This window comes from Chiloscyllium plagiosum, unplaced genomic scaffold (assembly GCF_037043375.1).
Source record: "Chiloscyllium plagiosum isolate Xiang-an unplaced genomic scaffold, Cpla_swu_hap1 HiC_scaffold_17, whole genome shotgun sequence".
Taxonomy (NCBI): Eukaryota; Metazoa; Chordata; class Chondrichthyes; order Orectolobiformes; family Hemiscylliidae; genus Chiloscyllium; species Chiloscyllium plagiosum.
The window spans coordinates 54,739,863-54,753,800 of NW_028270155.1; the positions used below are offsets into that span (position 1 = coordinate 54,739,863).

The following is a 13,938-nucleotide window of genomic DNA, read 5'->3' on the forward strand; positions in this document are numbered from 1 at the left end:
ATTTTCACCCATTGTTGCTATCACCCTTACAGATCTTCTCACACTATCTCCAGTGCATTTTCATTCTTTTAATAAAATAGTGATGAGAATCACATGCAGTATTCTCTAAGTATGGTCGAAGCAAGGTTTGGGACAGGTTTAGCATAACTTTCTGTCCTTTCAATCCTATCTTTCTAGAGATAATACCTGGTGTTTCTGAGGATCCCCTTTATTTGTACTCCAAGTACCCTTTGTTCCTCCAATCACCTAATTTGAACCTTCCACATAATAAATAACTTCCCTATTCTTTCTATCAAAACATATAATTTCACATTATCTATTTTATAAATGGTTTTCCACTCTGCAAGCTTATTACTGTCCTTTAATTTGTAGCGCTGACTACCACAACCCCTGCAACTACTCCCCCACCTCTCTCGCCAGCCTCCCACCAACCCTCATGATTTGGTGTAATCTAGAATTTAGAAATTGAATCGTTTATTGTAAACTCTGAACAGTGGTGCTGTCAGCATAGATCCTTATGGGACATCATTTCTGCCACTCAGAATATCCACCCTTTGCTGTTACTCATTGTTTTCTTCCTTGAAGCTAGCTAACAATTTATCCAGTCACTTATCTCCTGATTCCATATTCTTTGGCATTATTGATTAGCCTCGTATTTGGCACATTATCAAAGGCTTTTAAATATCTAGATAAATTCCATTTACTGCAATATTATAGTTTATTCTCTTAGTTGCCTCCTCACAATTCAATAAGATTGATTAAGCAAAATTTTAAAATCCATGCTGATTATTCATTCTTCTATTCACTCTTCTTGCAATCGTTCCATTATTTTTGGATGACTCCTTACAAGATGGTGTAAAACAAAAATGATAGTGTTTTGAGATTGTGAAATATACAGGCAGAGATTTTATAGTTTAGATTCTCTACAGTGTGGAAACAGGCCCTTAGGCCTAACAAGTCCACACCGACCCTCCGAAGGGTAACCCACCCAGACCCATTTCCCTCTGACTAATGGACCTAGCAACGTGGGCAATTTAGCACAGCCAATTCACTTGACCTGCACATCATCTTTAGACTGTGGGAGGAAGCCAGAGCACCCAGAGGAAACCCACGCAGACACAGGGAGAACGTGCAAACTCCACACAGACAGTTGCCCAAGGCTGGACCGAACCTGGCACCCTGGTGCTGTGACTGAGCCACTGTGCTCAGTGATAGAGAAACTCATTACTCACTGCTCTTTCAACTGTGAAACTAACATTACATAAGGTAAACTGCAGAAACCCATTAAAACACAGTTACAATTCATTCAACAAGACAAAACATTTTCAAAGATTTTTGCAGTGAGACTAAAAGCATAAAAGTGGAAGTTCAAGTGAATTGGAAGATTTCAATCTCTGGAGACTTCAACATCATAGGAACAAGGCATCACTGACAGGAGTTTCTAGATATATGAATTTAAATAGCATACTTGCTGTGGATATTGGATGAATTACGTTAAGATCCAATTGCTGATGCTATAAGACAAATTGTAAGTGCAATATATTTCAATGCGTGAGCAACATTTCTGACTTACTGTGGTGGTTGATAGCAGACATATGAATAACAGGCAGAATTTCAAACAGAACTTTTGGCTTTGATTCTGTCAGTCTGTTGTTACGTCGATCCCATCCAGCACCTTCTAAATACAAACCATAGACAAAGACCCCCTCAGAAGGAGGCTGCATAACATCTTCCTTTGATGATCTAGTGACATCACTGTGAAGCATCACACTGTCCAGAGCCCAACCCTTATGAAGCCGAGTAACTTCCTGTTATTAGTTAAAAGAAAAACTAATTTTAATGCAGAATGCACAGGGAAGGTAACTAAGTGCATATTGATGTTAAATAGCCACAATTCCTGTAAGATTTCCTTGCTAATTCTTCTCATCATAAAATGTCAAGTAAAGCTGTGAATCTGTTCAACTTGACTTGCAATGTTCAGGGTCTCCTTAGAGACCTTTGCCTTTTTGCTTGACATTGTAAGGAAGTCTAATGTTGTACTTTAATCTTCCGGGGTGACTTACCTTTGAAGTAAAGAAGGTCAGCACTGAAAAATGCAAAATCTCCTTCACATAATATCAAGATTAACTGGTCACATGCATAATAAAACCTTCTCAAATTGTTGTCTTAATTTCTACCTCAAATGCACCCTCACTCTGAAACAAAGCAGTTTACATAGTTCAATTTGTTACAGCAGTGAGCAAGATGCCCTCTCTGAGTTATACAAATTATTTAATGAAGAACGATAAGGTTTGAACTATAGGTAGAATTTAAATAGACTGGGGCTTTTTTCCCTGGAGCATCGGAGGCTGAGGGGGTGACCTTATATGGGTTTATAAATTCATGAGGGGTATGGATAGGGTGAATAGCCAAGGTCTTTTTTCTAGGGTGGGGGAGTCCAAGACTAGAGGGCAAAATCTTAAGGTGAGAGGGAAAAGATTTAAAAAGACCCTAAGGGCTAACTTTTTCATGCAGAGGGTGGATGGAATTAGCTGCGAGTGGAAGTGGTACAACTGATATGATTACATCTGAATGGGTATATGAATAGAAAGGGTTTAGAGGAATATGGGCCAAATGCTGGCAAATGGGACGAGGTCAGATTGGGCTGTCTGGTCAGTGCAGATGAGTTAGACCAAGGGGTTTCCATGCTGTATGCCTCTATGTTATTGGGGTGATATATCCCAAAATCGTTTCTTATGGGACTTTTGTATTAAAAAATTGCACAGAAAGAGAAATACATTAGCGATGAAATTGAAATTGTCATCAGTGTTAATTGTATATTAATTATTTAATTGTATTCAGATGGTGGCCATTAACTGGAATTCAGTTATGCTTCTACAGAGAGGAAAAGATTGAAAACATAGTTGTTTGGTTTGGCAGTGTATATTTGCAATGTGTATCCCTGGAACCAAAAGCTTCTCAGTACGTAAAGACTAGTCTCAGGTTCAGCACTACATGGCTATTTCAAATAAAATGATCAATCAGTTTGATGCCTTCACTCAAGAAACTGTTGGGATAGGAATATTTATTAATATGTTGCTCCAACAAAGGAAATTTAGGACCTTCATTACTGTGGGTCAAATTGATCCAGATATCAACACACGTCAGCAAAATTACTATGATGTCCTTTATGACTCAAGCCACACTGAATGGATTTGACATTTTATAACTGATAGATGGTTTAGAAAAATACAAAGATGTTGGAAATTCGCAGAAGATCTGCCAACATCTTTGGAGAGAAAAACATGTTTACCATTTCAGTTTCATGCCCCATTTTTAGAACTCAGAGTACTTCACAGATATTTTCCAAGGTACCACTGGCGTTGGTTTTGTTCTTTCCACCTTTGACCTCATCGCCACTCTACCTGTTACCCCACCACCCATGCAAAACCCATTTCTTTGTCTTGCTTAAAACCTGTTACATTTCTACGTACAGTTCTGACAGTGGGTCACCAGTCTAAAATGTTAATTCCGCACTGATACTAAAAAAATGTGCTCAATGTTTTCAGAGTATTTTTGGCTATATTTCAGGTCTCCAATGTCTATTGTGTCACTTGCTCTGGTAGCATATGTGGGGAGAGGAACAGGGTTCATGTTTCTGGTCAAATGTTTCTGAAGACTCATGTTCAACTCAAAAACATGAATTCTCCTTTTGACCCCAGATACACTGCCAGATCTGATGAATATTCCCAATATTTCCTGCTTCTGTTTCGGTTTACAGCATCCTCAGCATTTGGCTTTAATCATTCGGAGGCGTTCTGCTTTGGTGGACAAATTAATATAGTTTCAGGACCACACTAATTAAGTATTTGTTCAAGGTAGCATTACTGAAAGTTTGAAGCAGTACTGCTTGAAGGCAAAGTTACTTTAGCACTGGAAGATGCTGAAACTCCTTCATAAGAACACAACAAGATTTAAGTTAAATTTTACAAATCATTAAAAAAAAACTCAGCACTTTCTTCCTGACCTTGTTCTTTTGTAACCAGGTCAGTTAAGATGGAATGCTTTGATGATCAAACAACTGTATCCTTATGCAGGATCAAGAATGATGAAGATATTTTATGTTTTGAACATAAAATAAATCAGTTACTAGGTAGCTGAAATCTTCAGTGTTACCTAAACAAAAGACATGGGGGTGAATCTTACCTTTTATGACTAAGTGCAAGTTGCATCAAGTTTATAGGAAAGATTCTCACCACAAGGCTGAGCAAAATTTATCACTGTATCTCAGCAAGTGTGTCTCATTAACTAGCTACCCCATCCCTAAGGCATTCCCCATACTCTGTTCTAATCCATCTTACTATACGCCATTCCTGGAACAACATGCCACTCAGAGGATATCTGTTATACAAACAGCATCACTTGCACCTGTGCCATCTTTAAAGGCCCATGGTGTACCCATGCAAACACTATCAGTCCATAGCAGCCTTCCACAATTCCTGATATTTGCCTAGGACATGGTGCCCTGCTTTGTGGACAAGGATCTGGTGGTCCTGGTGGACAGGGTGGTTCATGCACAGGCACCCTCTTCCCCAGGCAGTGGAGCCTCCAGCAAGCATAAATAAATCACATTAGGATTATTGGCCAGGTTTATACCACGTCCAATCATGGAATCACATCTAATATTTGACATTATATTTCAGGTTTTACAAGCATGGGCTAGTTGAGTACAAATCATCACTCTGCCTATTGTAAAGAACAAATAGAGGAGCTTTGTTTCAAAAGGAAATTGCATAAGTGCCTGAAGGGAAATACTTTTCACAGCTATAAGGAAAAGTAAGAAAATAAGACAAGCTCAAACGTCTTACAGAAATCTAGCATGAACTGGAAGGAGTAAGTGGCCTCCTTTGATGCTATAACTACTTTATAATTCAATTGTGATTTTACTTCTAAAAAATGATTAAATCAAAGAACTTCAGGACACTTTGAGAGACTCCATCAGGGGAAAATACGTGTAGAGAAATTCAAATCCCTCATCCATCGCCCTTGCAAAAGAGAGATTTAGTAAACAGAGGCTTCGCCCTAAATTCTTGGTGTACATTTGACAATTTGGCTCATAATAATCTGCATTAAGATTAACTGGATGAAAGTGATGCACTATTGACTGACCTGTCTCATAGCTGTAAGGAATCCTTGAGGATTGAAGAAACCTGTCATCCAGAAACAGTTTGGCCTCCCTTCAAAAATCCAAGAGTGGAATTGATGGTTCCTTTCTAGTAACTCAGTGAACCAGAATCCCAAAGTACTTGAAGCCCAAGATGCCTTTGTAAAATTAAAAGGAGGAAATTATAATACCATTATACACTGAACACAGATTCAATACAGTACTTACAAATGTTTTCTAATTAGAATCTGCATATATTGCTCAAGATATTGCACAATAGATAATTGTATCAAAGATTTCCTTTTTGCAAAACATATTTTGTTCCAATGTCACTTTGGACGGTAAGAAGACATTAAGATATGCATGGATACATTAATAAATATTCATTCAACTTACTGACAGATCTTGCTCAGACAGGTAGCTGGTTTATATAGAAATGATTTCAAAACAGGTTGAAATTCCCTCTGCACCACGTGAGAAAGAAGGTTTATTCATAACCCAAAAAAAGCACCCTATATTGCACCAGAAAAATAGCTGTCTCTTAGACTACTCATTCGTGTGGCTGACAATGTTTCAGGTATGTTTGAACATTGACTAATTAAGACTATATCGATACTAAGGCTTCAATTTTCACAGGACAGAGAGCCTCACTCTCATTGTGAAAATGGCAGAGAGGACTGAAGACCAGAAATTCTGCCCCTGAGCATCCATCCAACACCATTTTCCCAGCTTCAGGAATGGTGATAGGTCACATTTCACGTATGTGCATGTTGTGGTGGCAGCTGCCAATATACAATGTGTAGCTGCCTCCAATTGCAGGATGGGGGAAATCAAGACTAGGGGGCACGTTTTTAAGGTGAGAGGAGAGAGATTTAAAAAAGACATGAGAGGCAAATGTTTCACACAGAGGTTAGTTCGTGTGAAGAATTAACTTCCTGAGGAAGTGATGGATTTGGTACAATTACAACATTTAAAAGACATCTGGATAAGCACATGAATAGGAAAAGTTTGGAGAGTTTTGGGCCAGGAGCAGGCAGGTGGGATTGGTTTAGTTTGGGATTATGTTCAGCATAGAGTCATTGAGACGTACTGCATGGAAACAAACCCTTCAGTCCAATTCGTCCATGTCATCCAGATATCCTAAATTAATCTAGTCCCATATGCCAACATTTGGCCAATATTCCTCTAAACCCTTCCTATTCATATATCCATCCAGAGGCTTTTTAAATATTGTAATTGTACCAGCCTCCACCACTTCCTCTGGTAGACACATGCACCACCCTATGCATGAGAACGTTGCTCCTTAGTCTCTTTTTAGTCTTTCCCCTCTCACCCTAAACCTATGCCCTCTAATTCTGGACACCTCCAACCAAGGAAAAAGACCTTATCTATTTATCCTATCCATGCCCCTCATGATTTTATAAACCTCTATAACGTCACCCTTCAGCCTCTGCTCTCCAGGGAAAACAGTGCCAGCCTACTCAGCCTCTCCCTATAGCTCAAATCCTCCAACCCATGCAACATCTTCTCTGAACCTTTTTTTAAGTTTCACAGCATCCTTCCAATAGGAAGGAGACAAGAATTGCACACGGTATTCCAAAAGTGGCCTAACCAATGTCCTGTACAGCCGCAACATGACCTCCCAACTCTTATACTCAGTACTCTGACCAATAAAGGAAAGCATGCTAAATGCCTTTGTCAGTATCCTATCTACCTGAGACTCCACTTTGAAGGAACTAGGAACCTGCACTCCAAGGTCTCTTTGTTCAGCAACACTCCCCAGGACCTTGCCATTAAATATATAAGCCCTGCCCTGATTTGCCTTTCCAAATGCAGCACCTCACATTCATCTAAATTAAACTCTGCCACTCCTTGGCCCATTGACCCATCTGATGAAGATCCTGTTATACTCTGAAGTAACCTTCTTTGCTGTCCACTATACCTCCAATTTGGTGTCATCTGCAAACTTACTATCTATACCTCCTATGTTCACATCCAAATCATTATTATACCTCCTATGTTTACATTCAAATCGCTTATATAAATGATGAAAAGCCATGGCCCCAGTACCGATCCTTGTGACACACCACGGGTCACAGGCCTCCAGTCTGAAAAGCAACCCTCAACCACTACTCTCTGTCTTCTACCTTTGAGACAGTTCTGTATCTAAATGGCTAGTTGACTCTGTATTTCATGAGATCTAACCTTGCTAACCAGTCTACCATGAGGAACCTTGTCGAATGCCTTACTGAAGTCCATATAGATCACATCCACCACTCTGCCCTCATCAATCCTCTTTGTTATTTCTTCAAAAAAACTGAATCAAGTCAGTGAGATATAATTTCTCACTCACAAAGTCAATTTGACTATCCCTAATTAGTCTTTGCCTATCCAAATCCTGTCCCTCAGGATTCCCTCCAACAACTTGCCCACCATCGATGACATGCTCACCAGTCCATAATTCCCTGGCTTTTCCTTACCACCTTTCTTAAATAGTGGCACCATGTGAGGCAATCCCCAGTCTTCAGACTCCTCACCTGTGACTGTCGACGATATGAGTATCTCAGTAAGAGGCCCAGCAATCACTTCCCTAGATTCCCACAGAGTTCTAGGGTACTCCTGAACAGGTCCTGGGGATTTATTCACTTTTATGTGTTTCAAGACATCCAGCACTTCCTCCTCTGTAATATGGACATTTTTCAAGATGTCTATTTCCCCATTCTGCATCTTCCATGTCCTTCTCCACAATAAACACTGATGAAAAATACTCATTTAGTATCTCCCCCATCTCCTGCGGTTCCACACATTGGCTGCCTTGCTGACCTTTGAGGGGTCCTATTCTTTCCCTAGATACCCTTCTGTCCTTAATGTATTTATAAAATTCCTTTGGATTCTTCTTAACCCTATTTGCCAAAGTTATCTCATGTTCCCTTTTTGCCCTCTTGATTTCCCTCTTAAGTATACTCCTACTGCCTTTATATTTTTGTAAGGATTTACACAATCAATCCTGTCTATACCTGATATATGCTTCCTTCTTTTTCTTAACCACAACCTCAATTTCTCTACCAGCATTCCTTTCACTTACTAGCAATGCCTTTCACCCCAATTGGAACATATTCTATCTAGACTCTCGTTATCTCACTTTTGAAGGCTTAACAATTTCCAGCCTCCCTTTTCCTGCAAATATCTGCACCCATCAACTTTTGAAATTTCTTGCCTAATACTGTCAAAATTGGCCTTCTTCAAATTAGAACTTTAACTTTTAGATCCTGTCTATCTTTTACCATCGTAGGGTCTGTTTCTGTGCTGTATGACTCTATGTGTAATTTTTGTAACCCAGGTGTGGGAAGCACAATGTGTGCACAGTAGATCTGATGTCTGAACTTTGTGGAATTCTTTGGAAATATGGGGTCTTCTGGATGTAGGTTTGGTCCTGAGCTGGAAGGTTCATTGTCAGGCGTTTCGTCACCATGCTAGGTAGCATCATCAGTGAGCTTCCGGATGAAGCACTGATGGCATGGCTCACTTTCTATTTATGTTTCCTTGGGTTGGTGACATCATTTCCAGTGGTGATGTCATTTCCCATTCTTTTTCTCAGGGGGTGGTAAATGGGATCCACGTCAGTGTGTTTGTTGATAGAGTTCCGGTTGGAATGCCATGCTTCTTGGAATTCTCACGCATGTATCTGTTTGGCTTGTCCTGGGTGGATGTGTTGTCCCAGTCGAAGTGGTGTCCTTCCTCATTTGTATGTAAGGATACTAGTGAAAATGGGTCATGTCTTTTTGTGGCTAGTTGATGTTCATGTATCCTGGTGGCTAGTTTTCTGCCTGTTTGTCCAATGTAGTGTTTGGTACAGTTCTTGCAAGGTATTTTGTAAATGACATTAGCTTTGCTTGTTGCCTGTATAGGGTCAGACCCTATATGTATTATAAACAATTAACCGGACATACAAATGTTGACGTTTAACATACTACAGTATAGTTTACTGCAGGGTCAGCTTTACAAAAGTTGCCAATAGAAAGTGCCATCAATGTGAACATGAGCATTAAATTCAAATGTCACCATGACAAGGAAGATGTCTGCAAAATTATGATAGCCAAAGTAATACAGTTGGGCATTGCAAAGTGTACAGAGGTGGTGCAGAAAACTCACCAAATTATCTTCCATATCAAACTAAGTGCTGACTCCAGCATAAGCTCAAACTATTGCCCATCCCATTTTAGATATGCATGTAGCCTTCTGTAAGTACTGTCTGTCCAAATGCATAATAACTTTATAAAATATATGAATGTTATTTTTAAAAATGTTTCAAAATAACGGTCTGGTAGAGAAAATAAAATATTTACAGGATGTGCTAATTTCCTTTCAGTTCTGACATTATAAAACACCATTTCAAGCCAATATATTATTTTGAGAGGTGATTTATCGTCTCCAATCAACTCTCTGACACAGACTGGCTCCTAAATGGTATAACCTGCCTCATGTGTGCAATCTCTCTACTTGATTGTAAATCCAGCTATTGAGTTTAACTTTTAACACAATCAAAGCATTGTTGCAGATGACCTTTAAAATATAGATCGATTACTGTACTATTATAAGTGACTTAATTCTTAAATGTTAATCATTTGCCACAACTACATAGTCAGTAAATAAGCAAAGATTTTACCTTGATGCTATTGTATGTTGGTGAATCAGTGTGCTACATCATAAACAGTGTAGTATAACAATTATCATAAAATGTTTTTTGAAAAGTTGCAACTTAAAACAAACAAAAGAGTTAATCAGACAAAATTCTAGCAGGAAATGATCTTGTATGATTGAAAGAACTGTGTGAAAATAACAGTTGGTGTGGAAGCTACTCCATCCCAATCACCATTCATATACATTTACTTATAAAGCATCTATCTTACCTTTAGCCACCTGGTAGGTATACGTGCAACATACATGCAGTCCAGTGCATCGCGCAAGTTTTCACTCATTATAATTGAACCGTCTATGGCAAGTTTCAGATCTATTAGTGTGTTGCGCACCAATGAAATCACTTGTTGCATACGATCGATTTCCTGATGGAGGAAGATGTTCATTGGCTGAAAAATACCCATTTGTGCCAACCTTTCTTTAACCTGGAGTAAAGAAAAGAAAACTGAAATACAATATTAAGTAAAGAACAAATAAATTATTATTATGAAGTGAAACAAAGCATTCCATCAAACCTATTGCACGTAAAATATTAGATAAAATGAGACAATATTAATGAATTATATTTAAATAGCACACTGTTGTAGCTCAGTAACTTCTCAAAAAGCTTTATATACAGCAAATTATTTTGAATTGTTGTCATGCTATAATGCAGGAAAACCCAGAATCACTTTTACACAAATGCCAAGTAAGATAAAACAGCCAACTCATCTGCTTTTGATAGAATAGGTTGAGAGTGAAATGTTGATCAGAATGCTTGGAAAATGTTTTGTTCTTCATTAGACAGTACCACAAGATCTTTAAAAATTTCAGTTCATATCTCATCCAAGGGTACCACCTTCAAACATTTAGGACTTCCTCAGTAATGTCAGACTAGAATATATTCTGAAATACTGGAGTGGCTTTCAACCTACAAGCATCCACCTTAAAATCAAAACAAGTAAAAATGTATTTTAAACTATCAGTTGCAAACTTTCTCAATCTGAGTAAAATTACTAATCGACAAAGTAACTCCTAAGCCATTTTAATTAATTTATTCCAATGTTCCTTCTTAAAATAAACTGGTTTATCCTCACCTCGCAAGCAATCGTTTACACAATCAGAAGAAGCTCGAGGGAAATGCTGCCTTCAAATAACCTATAATTTAAAGGGAGCAGCCATCTGCAAAGTTGTTAGTTATAGCAAATGTTAGAAATAGCTACCTCATTCACAATGCAAAAACAACAATCATGGCATCTGGATGTAATTTCCTCATCAAAAATGAGACAGCATCAACATATTTGACCCTGGGCTGAAATGGAAACTAAAGTGAAGTGGTGCTGGAATCAGCATTCTTTGCTGCAAGGTGAATCATATTAATATTAGCTTATCTCTACCTTGTATGTGCATATAAAAGGTTGGTAATCTATAAGGCCTCACGGTGGTCTGATACAGGTCTGTTTGTTTATATTTTCCTTGAATGTTTGTGTATTCAAATCATTCTCCCTTCTCTGCAACATACTAAAGTTGCCACTATTTGAAGATAGATGTCCTTCAAGAGTCGAAGTCTGGTACACATTTTATAAATCTAGGATGGTTGGGAGAACAGAAAATCCAAGACATGCAAACAATAGCTACTTTGCTAAATAGTCATGTGTTTAAAGCTGAAATCAAAAGTATTATGTTTCAGAAATTAATGTATTTTACAATATGCATTCTCAGTAATGTTGAAAAGCTGAAAAACAATGTGGGCATGTGTTGCCTTGTCTAATTATTTTAATAATGTACCATTGAGCAATGTTATTGTACCAGTTTCTGCTTCATCTAATTCAACTCTATAATGGTATTAAACATGTATAATATTTATATACAACACTTTCAAGTCTACAAATATATCTTGCAGGATGATATTTCAGTTAATCCGTGTTTTCAAGCACATGAAATATTTAGGGTTCCAATTTTAAACACAGCAAATTAGGATTTTTTACACAACATACTTTATAAGTTATGTAATCTGGAGGTAATTTCATCAACATGTCATCAGCTAAATGGACAACTACAGACTCCCGTGTTTCTCCGACCCCAGTTGAGCTATCTTTTGGCTGGATGCTGAGAATTGTATCAAGCACATCCTGGGCTAGTTTCCTTTGATAGGTGATGTCAGCATTAGGGTGGAGGCCAAAGACCTCTGGTGTATCGTATGCTGGCAGACTCTATGAAAAATAAAAATACATTACGCAGACAGGCATAATTTTATTCTTATTTATTTAGGGTATAACAAACTTTTCATGCATATTTCAGGTTGCAAATTTGAGGAGACGTATCTACAGTCTCCACTAATCTCATAACATTATTTCTTTGGAATCATTGGAAAATCAGCACAAATTGCTTTTTTAGTTATTTAAAGCATTTCTCCTAACTCTCTTTGGAGAAGTGGAGATCAATATGTGATATGTGCAATTTACATAGATTTTAACATCATTTGTTTTAGAATTTAGATTCTGAAATCAGGGCATGTGGGTTTTAGTCTGTGTGCTTGAGGGGGTTTAATGATTAACTTGTCAGCATTTCCAGAACCATAGTTTTTTCAAAGCAGTACGAGAGAGACAATTCCTAGAGAGCTTTGGGATTTTTTTTTAGCAATGGGGGAGTCTTACAATTGTATGGAATAAATATTGAAGAGCATGAGCCAGCTTTCAGTTAGAAGCATCAGGAGCTGAATTGATTTGGGAATATACTCAGCTTAGAAAACTTTTGGCTTCAGTTTGTAGATGCCCTGGTTAAAGTTGGGCATATAAAACAGTTTCTCCTGGAGAGAGGAGTTAGTTCAGAAAAGTTAGGAAATAAGTAAAAGTTTTAGTTTGAAAGTTCCAGACCAGAATTCTTTTGTTGGAACCCTGAAGAGGTCAATTAAAGATGAGAAAATCCCAGATCAGTTGTGTAAATATTAAACGGAGAAGCGAAAAGAATCTCAAAATCTGAAACATTGGAATTGAAAGCAATGGTTAAGTCAAACTTAAAAACTGGATAGAGAAGGGAATTCTCTCTGGTGTTTGAGTGTTGTAAGGGATACTGCTGGGAAAGGTGGAACTCTATTTTTGTTTTGTGTTTTGAAAGCTTTCAGATGATGTTACATGTAAAAATCTTGGTTTACACTTTTTTCTTTTGCATAATATACTGTTTTTTTGTTAAAACCTTATCCATAGTATTCCATTCTTTTGTTTCAGTGGAAGACCACCATGTTAGAAAAAAGTGAAACAAACTATGAAATTTGGCTTGATAAATCAGTCTTCGAATTTTACAGTTGAACTATTGTATTTATGGAAAGGATCACAGGAGTTAAAAACAACTTTTTTTCCTTTGACTCTTAACTCTCAGAAACATTTTCAATTGCAGCTAATAGTGCAATATATGAAGAAGTTATATTTTTATCACCAGCAATTTCATTCTTATTTGTTGAAATAGCCAAGAGACTTTGGGCAAGTGAAACAAAACCAGAAATTGCAGAACTGAAGAACAGTCACTGTACTCAACATGTTAACTCTGCTTTCTCCCCACAGGTGCTGCACGACCTGCTGAGTTTTGCCAACAATTTCTGTTTTTATTTCAGATCTCCAGCAATCACCATTCCCTGTTTTAGTTTAGACTTTGGACAAAGATCATTTACTCATTTCGGTGGTATGGGTGAATGGCAACAGACTCCATGGCACTATATGCAGAAAACTGGGAGAATTCCCAGAGTCTCCTTTCAAAATACCATGCACAAGCAAGTTTTTCTTCAAAACCAAACGTGTTGTTTCAAGGCGTTTGCTTTGGACAAATTGATTTCCACATTTCGTTACATCATAATAACAACTCCAGTCTGAAAAGTAATTGATTGATTGAGAAACTTTAAAGAAATAACCAGCAAAACTGACAAATGAGACATACTGGTCTTGTACATTTCATTTTGAGGCTCCAGTATGGCTAGTATTTTCATTTCCAAGTATCACTTTTTGTTTAATATTATGTCCTTTTTTGTGATGGACATGTCAAAAAGCCATATTAATGCTATTAAAACTGATCATTTAAGATAGGAACCACTGTAGTCACATCAAATTGATGCAGCATGACTTTAC

At 37.8% G+C, this 13,938-nt stretch overlaps 1 protein-coding gene across 1 annotated transcript in view; it reads right to left on the reverse strand.

The window, feature by feature from the left end:
• Positions 1–13,938, reverse strand: part of LOC122558738 (dynein axonemal heavy chain 5-like) — a 269,744-nt gene that overhangs the window by 4,742 nt on the left and 251,064 nt on the right. Inside the window, exons 77-80 of the mRNA XM_087996146.1 lie at positions 11,818–12,033; positions 10,054–10,266; positions 5,149–5,301; positions 1,574–1,808 (exon numbers count right to left, since the gene is read on the reverse strand). Of these exons, the coding sequence (XP_087852272.1) occupies positions 1,574–1,808; positions 5,149–5,301; positions 10,054–10,266; positions 11,818–12,033 (817 nt within the window). The remainder of the gene's footprint in view (positions 1–1,573; positions 1,809–5,148; positions 5,302–10,053; positions 10,267–11,817; positions 12,034–13,938) is intronic.